The sequence below is a fragment of the Phoenix dactylifera genome, chromosome 2, assembly GCF_051530095.1.
Source record: "Phoenix dactylifera cultivar Ajwa chromosome 2, Ajwa_hap1_PhDact_Kaust_v1.1, whole genome shotgun sequence".
Lineage (NCBI taxonomy): Eukaryota > Viridiplantae > Streptophyta > Magnoliopsida > Arecales > Arecaceae > Phoenix > Phoenix dactylifera.
The window spans coordinates 46,221,899-46,230,574 of NC_143191.1; the positions used below are offsets into that span (position 1 = coordinate 46,221,899).

General features: G+C 37.3%; 1 protein-coding gene across 1 annotated transcript; it reads right to left on the reverse strand.

Moving 5' to 3' along the window:
• Positions 1-738: 738 nt before the first annotated feature.
• On the reverse strand, positions 739-7,572 carry UTR7 (UDP-N-acetylglucosamine (UAA) transporter family). The gene is made up of 7 exons (XM_008781376.6): positions 6,841-7,572; positions 5,240-5,345; positions 4,891-5,136; positions 3,499-3,609; positions 3,224-3,382; positions 1,189-1,332; positions 739-1,052 (listed from the first exon to the last, which is right to left on the reverse strand). Exons 1-7 carry the CDS (start codon positions 6,879-6,881, stop codon positions 888-890), a joined length of 972 nt encoding a protein of 323 aa, XP_008779598.4. The 5' UTR covers positions 6,882-7,572; the 3' UTR covers positions 739-887.
• Positions 7,573-8,676: the final 1,104 nt, after the last annotated feature.

Here is an 8,676-nt window from a genome sequence, read left to right on the forward strand (position 1 = left end):
CATCTGCTAGGAGGTCATGCTCATAAATACGAAGCTAATTTTTGAAACCGGGTACGGGCAGCAAATTTTGCTTATAATTACTAAGCGATTGAAAGTAAACCTGATAAATTATGCTAAAACAGGTCAGACCCAACCAACCATAATCCAAGTAATAAAGTTCTTAGATCCTAAGCCAACTTTGCTCAATCCCAGGTCGGAATGAACCTTGACCTTTTCTTTTTTTCCCCCTTTGGCCCTTGATGTATTTCCAGGAGTATTTAGCGAGATTTTTTCTCAAAAACGAAAAAAAAAGGTATTTAGCCAGGCTAATTTCATTTACAGAAAATTAAGGCCAGGGATGTACACTAGCTTTAATATTCCATGGCAGCTCTTCCATTAAATTGTAAACGAACATTTTCAAAGTGTCAGATAATTTACAACCTGCTGCCTTTTGTGACCCAGGCAGTCCACAAATGTGCAGAAGCATAAGCACTACCTCACACTGTAATAATTGTAACCTCAATCATTAGAACATTAGACTGATTACAACATGTAATTCACTCACAAAAGCCAAATAATAACTATAAATGGATTGAATATGAGTTCATCAATAATTCTTGTTCAGTAAAATTGATTCAAATGTCATCCTTTTCTTTGTTGTAGGCAGAAATTTTCATAAGCTTGGAAAATCATTTCAGCGCTTCTTATTGAAATTGTGATTAGAATTTTTTTTTAAGCATATGCTGTGGTTTAACGTGATTGAACATCTCCAATCAAGTCGGAACTGCATTCGATCATCGGTTCCTCATACAACAGCTTACAATAGAATTTATCTTTTTCCTTAATTTGGAATTTGCTTGCTGGGTAGGCAGATTGTATACAGCTTATTGAAATTACAATTACACTTTCTATTTTTGATGTGCTTCTTCATCAGATATTACCTTCCTTGGCATCTTCTTCTTCTGCTGATATTTGGCATATGAATACCACACACCACCAGCCGTGTTGATGATCAATCCAGTCACATTGAGAGCATGCACTTGCACCCCACCCAATAAGACAAAACCAAGAGTCTGGAAAGACAATCAAATGCAGGAAATTGTTATAAGAATTGATAGGACTATTAAAATATTCATTCCTGGGGCACATATAAAATATATCTCTTTAAATATGGTTCTGATCATGAAATGAGAAAAGCACTGCACTCACTGTGGATCCAACCCCTTTGAGAACTCCTACAATTGTAGTTGTTAGAGCCGAGTTGACAACAGTGCACAAGAACATGGTGTAGTTCAAAGCAATTCCCATCACCAATGAAAGAATAAGAATTATTAAGAATGTTAAAGAACTTGCCTGCACATAAAGAGAATCAAGACATCAATATAAGAGAACTAAATTGTGCCAGTTTAGTTACCAAAAATGAAAATCATATGAAGCGTGATTATAGAATATTCCTATTGCCAAATTGCTTCGATATTATTAACTAGATATAGTTCTTTCAAAATTCATTAATATCATGCCCTCTCATACTACAATGCCAATGTGGAGACAAGTTAGCAAAAGTAAAGCACCATGGTAGCTCTTCTTGATTTGTAATATGTACATTGAAGTCTTAAGGCATCTAAAGACAGGTAACAAAGTCCCAGATATTACAATGGTGATTAGTGAAGGTAGCATCCTTCTGATTACACAGATAAAAATTGGACTAGTTAAGTTGAAACTACAATCTGAAACTTAATTAAAAACAGTGAACACTATGATGGTACCTTTCTGCTCTTCAATGTCAATGCAATGACATGGTAGTATCAAAGAACACTACAAATTTATCAGCAGGAATACTGTTAGTTAAAAAGTACTAATAAATGATGATTACTTGATGTCCTTGATCAAAAATCTAGTGAAGTATAGTGATTTTGTTATAAAGTATTGATCTGCATTCATTTCAAGCAACGGCCGATGTTAATGTCATGAGTGGAGGAGAACAGAATTTGACACCAAGTAGAAAGTCAAAGAGGCGAACACCAAAGCTTTCCAAAGTACAGAAATTGACATGAATTTAATCAAACAATGTCAATATCAGGAATAGCGGAGATCAAACTATCAAAATAGCACAATAAATCATTTAAAAGCAAAAGTTGTACTTTCTGCCTAACTCCCTCTGCTTCTTTCATTTTCCCCCCCTCCTTTCCTATTTTTCCTTCAGCAGTCTCTTCTTTCTCAACATTATTGGCTGTCTAAAGGCTTCACTTCAGCAAATTAGACTCAAAAAAATGCACAAGATGTCATCAAAACTACAATTAGCAATTTTCCAATGTTGAGGTAAATTTCATTAATTTCATTTCTTGATTAAACTCCCTTTTCCACCTAGGTTTCCTCCTATTATAGGAAACCATGGACCACCGGACCTTTATGAACCTGATTTATAGTTCAAACTTCTCAGGCTTGCAATTTACATTTAAATTATTATGCATTAAATTGTCATCAAACAACTGAATAATGAATTATACACTAAATAACCTGAAGTTTCAATTTCAGACATATAGCTCTTTTATATATACCCAAAGATCCAAATAATACAATGAAATCTTAATTGATCTTTACTATTTTGTATTTTTCATAATAGTTTAATGTTTTTTTATTTTTTATTTTTTAAATTTCTTTTTGAGCTGAAACTCCAAATCTTAATTTGTAATTGCTGAAACTACTGTAACTGAAAGTATTGAACCTTGGCACAGTCCAGTCCATAATATTGTGAGACATAATTTCTTCATACAATATCATACAAGACTTTAGTTTCTTCATACAATATCAGACAAGACTTTGATCTAGCTTTTTAGCCTATATTTTGGAAAATTCTATTCCAAAATTACAGTTAACAACCGAGTAGAAAAATGATCATAATTTTTTTTTCTTGCTATTCATAATTGAACACCTCTGTTTCACTTAATGTCTTGCACAATCTCTGAATCTCAAATGAGAGAGAGACGGAGAGGAGAGGGGAATAGAGATGAGAAAGCTGATATTCATGTAATAAAATCGGGAGTGTATGGCATGGCTGACTAAGAAGTAAAGGAGAGCGATGCATCATCTAATAGCAAAACAATAATAAATATGTGAGACACAAATCTAAAATGACCAGTGCTTTAGAAATAACACGAGAAAACATAAACTATACAATAGTACCATGACAAATATGCATTCTTACATGTTCAAAACAATATTACATAAGGGTCTCAGCACCAACCTTGTCATATACTATAGAAAGAGAATGTGGAATTTCTCCTGTTGCTATGATGAGAAAAAGCAGAAAAGGTATAGAGATAAGACCATTATAAAACATTAGCTCAACTGATGAAAGACCATCCTCTGCACCTGACTTTTCCACCAGGATAAGATACATGGTCTACAATAATAGTCAACTGTTAGTTCACCCAAAAGCTGCAACAAAAGCTGAAGTAACAGGCATGGCTTTAAATTTCAACCTTTATTATAGAGCAAAAATCAAAGAAAAATGTATACCTGGAAGAAAACAGAAGTAAGTGCCATGCTGTAGCCAAAAGGGTCAAAAGAAAAGTCTCCCAGTGCTGCAATTATGACTCCAACAGCAGTACATACAACTGAAAGAGATACCTGAAATATTATGAAAATATTGACATAGCAATGTTAGAAAAATCAAAACAAAAGCATTTTGAAAGAGCTTAAAAGTACAAGAAAAATGTATACTCTGCATTTGACAGCAATTGTGAAACTCATACACATGATTTACATTAGCAAAAATGAATAAATGCAACAGTTTGAAGCAAGATAGTTTCTTGCGGAAGTCCTGTATCATAACACTGGACTCATCATAATTCATAAGAAACACAAGAGGCTATTGGTTTCTGTATCATTCGTATGAGTAATTTAATGACATTGAGATGATACCTGACATACACATGTACTTTGCTATCCTAAACACAATGAAACCTCTTAGGAATAAGCTCAACTCTTTATCCCAAAAATAGTGAATAGATTTCTGTAGCCTTCCCATATTTCTGGTTATAGGGATGCAGGATATATATCAAAGAATTGTAAAAATAGAAGCTTAAAAAATGCATACACAATGTTTATCATCCAGATATTAAGGGATACCTGTTATGAATAAAGGGGATCACATTACATATAGCCACTTCATGTAGTTTTGATTTTTAATATAATTTAAGTCATACAGAAAAGCAGGTCTATATTGTGATCAGGAAGGCAGCATACAACTAGATACATATTGTACCATGTCATCTCTACCACTGAAACTTCTCACTGTCAACCATAAAGAAAGATACTGGCCATTGGGAGAAGCAGAAAGAGGGTATGTTAAGTACATCTCAAAATAAAATGGAATCATGCATTGCAAGCCCATGATGCATGTTAGAGTCCTCAGCAATATTTATTAGTTCCCTTACCATACGGATCAGTCATGTTACCTACTGCATCTCAGTTATTGATTTCATCAACCTATCAACAAATCTCAAGTAACTCATGTATCAAACATCTCTCAAAGTAATATCCATAACAAACAGTAGCTGTCAGCTATTTCTTCCAAGCTACGGAAAAATCATTAACTCGACCTGTCAAGTCGATTGGTTTACTTGGATTCAGGAATACGCATAATATATGCTTCCAGGGGAATCATGTGAAAATTTGACCCTTATGTCAATATTCAGATAAATGAGAAAGATCACATACACTCATGAAGAGGGGAAAACCAGACATTCAACCAAATGCCTGGATTATGGAATGACCAACACAAACTTGTTTATATATTACAGCAGCATTGTCATAGATCAGCAATACTACCGTCCTGAAAATAAGAAAAGCCTATGGATACATGCATCCTCACTTTCCAGAGTAATCCTGAGTAGAAAAATCTCTTACCTGTGTTGGTGGTCTAGCCTTTCCTGAAAAAGATCCAGCGACCAGAACAGCAAGCGGTGTGAGCCTCTTCAGTGCAATGTACATTGGAATATTAACCCCCTTCAGGCTTGCCAATGCAAAAGCCACATTTGCATTGTAGAACACCGATATTGGAAGAAGTTTCTTTGCTGTTGCCATGTTAAAATCTTTGGCTTTTGTATACCCCATGACTCGACCAAAGTGTATGAGAAGGGTCATAGCCAATTGCTGCCATAAATTGGGGATACGAGAAATCAAGAATTCTATCAATAGCACCAATACAAAAGTAGAACCAATGAAACATATGTACTTTAAATGTCACAACCAATACCTGTAAAGTGAGAAGGGTCATGGAGTAGGAATACTGCATCAGAATTGCCTTGTTGACAAAAACCATGGCCATGGAAGCAAGTCCATAGGAAAAGGCAGCAAACAAGCTGCAAACAAGATAACAAAAAAAGCAGGGGGGTATCAAAATTCTAGATCCTTCTCACAATTTCAAGGCAGAAACTACCATGGGCTGCTGGTATCAGCTCAAGAATAATCATCCTAGAAATATTTAGTTTGAAGTTAAGAGTTTCTATAATTTGTGTTATTTTTCCAAAGACACGTTAGCAGCAATCCCCAGGCAACTCTCATTGCCAGATGCCACATGAATTCATATAGGTTGAGGCATGGTGGACCATACGATCAGCGCTCCAAGGGCCTAGACCATGCAGAAAAATGGCTCACAGATGTGTGACGCAATGTGGGATTATATGAATGCAGTTCCACAATTTTGAGGGCCCAGCAGTTCCACAATTTTCAGGGCCTAGCAGGTCATGTGGTTGGATTAATGTCATTCAGTAGGGAATGTGGGGTTTCCTACCATGCACTCTTGTTAAATTCATGAGTCCTGACTGTTAGTTTACTAATGAAAAATGGACCCATATATACTATCACAAAAAATGAACATTCAGACTACTTAGTGGAAGCTAAAAGAGGTGAAGATAAGGCATCAAGTACTTGCATGTCAAAGCTTTAATCTCAACAGAGCTCTTTTTCGTCAAAAAAAAATTCAACAGAGCTCTTTTTCGCCAAAAAAAATTCAACAGAGCTGACTCAAGATGCGTGCTGCATTACAGTTCAAGCTAATCCATGAAAATTTTTCAAGGATCCAAGAACATGCCCATGCAATTTTAGTTAAAAAAGAAACTTATCTCATTTTAGATTTTTAGTCAGTACCCAACAAAACTGCAATCTATATACATTGATCTAGAGACAGTGTAGATAGTACAGCTCAACACAAGTACCGAAACAAGTCCAGAGCATCCACAACTTACTAGATTTCTATGCACAAGCTTATCTGTGGATAGGATGCATATTTCATTCCATTAAAGCATTGAGCTCTTTTTAAAAGCAAATTCATCCCGTTATTCTCCCTTGCTATCATGTGAAGCCTTACTTTTAGATTCATCACATCCTTGTGATGCAATTCCTATAACTTATCCTACTTATTAGCATGCTACATCACTTCCATCCTTCACAGGGACACAACTTCACTTGATAAAATCCTATTATGTAGTGAGTTGAGTTTTACTAACACATCATTGTTTGATGTGTAATACCAAATTGCTGCACAATTCAACCACTTAGAATCCTCAACTAAAACATCAGACTCTCCACAAACTCTCTTCGCATTAAACATCAAGATTAATACTAAATTATAGTTTCAACCCGTCACCTATGAAGTTCCCGTAAGGGAACTTGGCTAATGACATGCCTATCTAGAATAGGATCTCCAATTAGCTTAAATAAAGCATCCAAGCACAACTTTTACAGGAAATGATAACGAATTCAATTGATATCAACAGACCTAATTTTCAATCAAAGAACAACGGAATCGATTGATTCGCATCAAGAAACCAGACGCGGTGGAGGAGACGGAATTACCTCAAGAACGGACTCGGTTCCACATTACTGCCGCCTTCCATGGCAATCCGGGTCTAAAAACCTTCGGCCGCGATCTCCCCGCAAAAGAATTGAAACGGCGGCGGCGTCCGCAGGGGCAGGCCAAGTACCAGCAGCAGCAGCAGCAGCGATCCAACTACATCGCCAAGGATCCTCTAGAAGAATCTAATCGAAGAAAACTAGAAGGCCGGCCCTCCGATCAGCTCCGCTTACATCGAGGATGGGGGATACGGAGAGATCCGCAGGATTCGCTCTCGAGCACCGGGGAAGCTTAGGGTTAGGGTTAGAATAGAAGAGGAGGGGAAGTAGGAAGAGGAGAGGAGAAGTGAACAAACGCGGGGCGAACGAGGAGCGGAGGGTAAGGAAACGGTTGGCGTGGCTTTGGATAGAGCCATCGCGATCGGATCGAGCGGCGAATAAATTATTAAGAAAACAAGAAAAGGGGTTTCGAGGAATGAGGTCAAGATCTCGTGAATGGGTTCACATTATTGCCCAATCATTTGCAGTGGAAGAAATACACGGAAAAGAGTGCGCTCGGCAGCAGGGGGGAAGCCTTGGACGCAGCTCACTTGCTTTGCCACCGCAAATTTATGATTGGAAGGGAGAAGCACGGACACTTTCCAAGAAAAAAAAAATACGGACACTTTTTTTTTTAATAGGAAATAGGAGGGCGAGAGATCTGAAATCGAAACCTATGTGAAGATTAGAAGGTATGGAAATGTAACGGAAAGGCAAAAAGAATATGAAGCCTAAAAAGTTGATGAAAAAATATTGGATATCTCGATTTCCCCATTTTGGCTTCGGTATTAACTGAGGTGAATAACTTCGGTAAAAATTGAGGAGTCATTCCGCACAAACTAATAAAGACTAGCACACTTCCTTTTTTTCAAAGGCTTCGCAGTTCTTCCAAGAGAAAGTCCAAGCTCTTCTTCTGCTCGGTGTTGGGAGAACTATCAATGGTTGGTTGCCGGAAGTCGAGGTGGAAGTAGATGGGGACGGAAACTGTGAGGAAGTCGATATGGCAATACTGCAGACAATGCACAATTGACGTAATTACTGCTGCATGTTGCTTACGCGGGATGGTTTTTAGTTTCCATGTTGTAAAATATGCAACTGAATGTTATCTTGTAATTAATGCACATCGCGTCAAATCAGATAATGTATCGGTATACTATTCTATATAAAAGGGTAGCTTAAGAGTCCTCAGGTAAGCTCATTCGAAGACTCTATTCTACAAGATTTCTTCATTCCACACTGTTGCCCTACCATTCCGACTTATGCATCCGAGGATCCCCGTCAGAAATTTTTTTAGCAAGTGGATTTCTTGCAAATCATCCTCAAAGGCAACCAATTCTTCGTCCTCTCGATCATCTTATTCAGTCTAGTTCTCATCGACCTCAGAGTAAGCCGAACCGTACTCCGACCTCTATTCAGGATTTAACAGGAACAAGGGTGCTTCAAATTGAGTGATCCATTCATGCTCGAGGACGATCTAGGTGAAGATGATGAGATCATCGTATTTGGCTATACCCTAATGATCCTAATCCTAGATCACCCTAACTTTTCAAATCACCATCTAACTCAGTGATGAAAAACTCGTTCTTGAGGATGGATATCCAATATTATCCCAATATGATGATCTTGGAATAAAATTTTGGAATAATTTTGCCGCTCGATCCAGTGGTCGACTATTGATCAAATTCCCGCGTGCTGCATGTGAGAGGCTTTAAGAAAGAGACGTCTAAGAAAAAGTATCTGCGAGGAAGCACCATTGGCAATGGATTTGGATTTTTATCTGGTTTTCTTCCTCTCTTCATT

What these genes read in the sequence shown, in the direction of transcription:
- UTR7 (XM_008781376.6), bottom strand. Translation starts at nt 6,881, where the DNA reads ATGGAAGGCGGCAGTAATGTGGAACCGAGTCCGTTCTTGAG. An exon ending in AGGCTAGACCACCAACACAG is followed by an intron (nt 3,610 to 4,890) that starts GTAAGAGATTTT and finishes ATAATATTTCAG; the next exon opens with GTATCTCTTTCAGTTGTATG. An exon ending in TCAAAGGGGTTGGATCCACA is followed by an intron (nt 1,053 to 1,188) that starts GTGAGTGCAGTG and finishes TTGTCTTTCCAG; the next exon opens with ACTCTTGGTTTTGTCTTATT.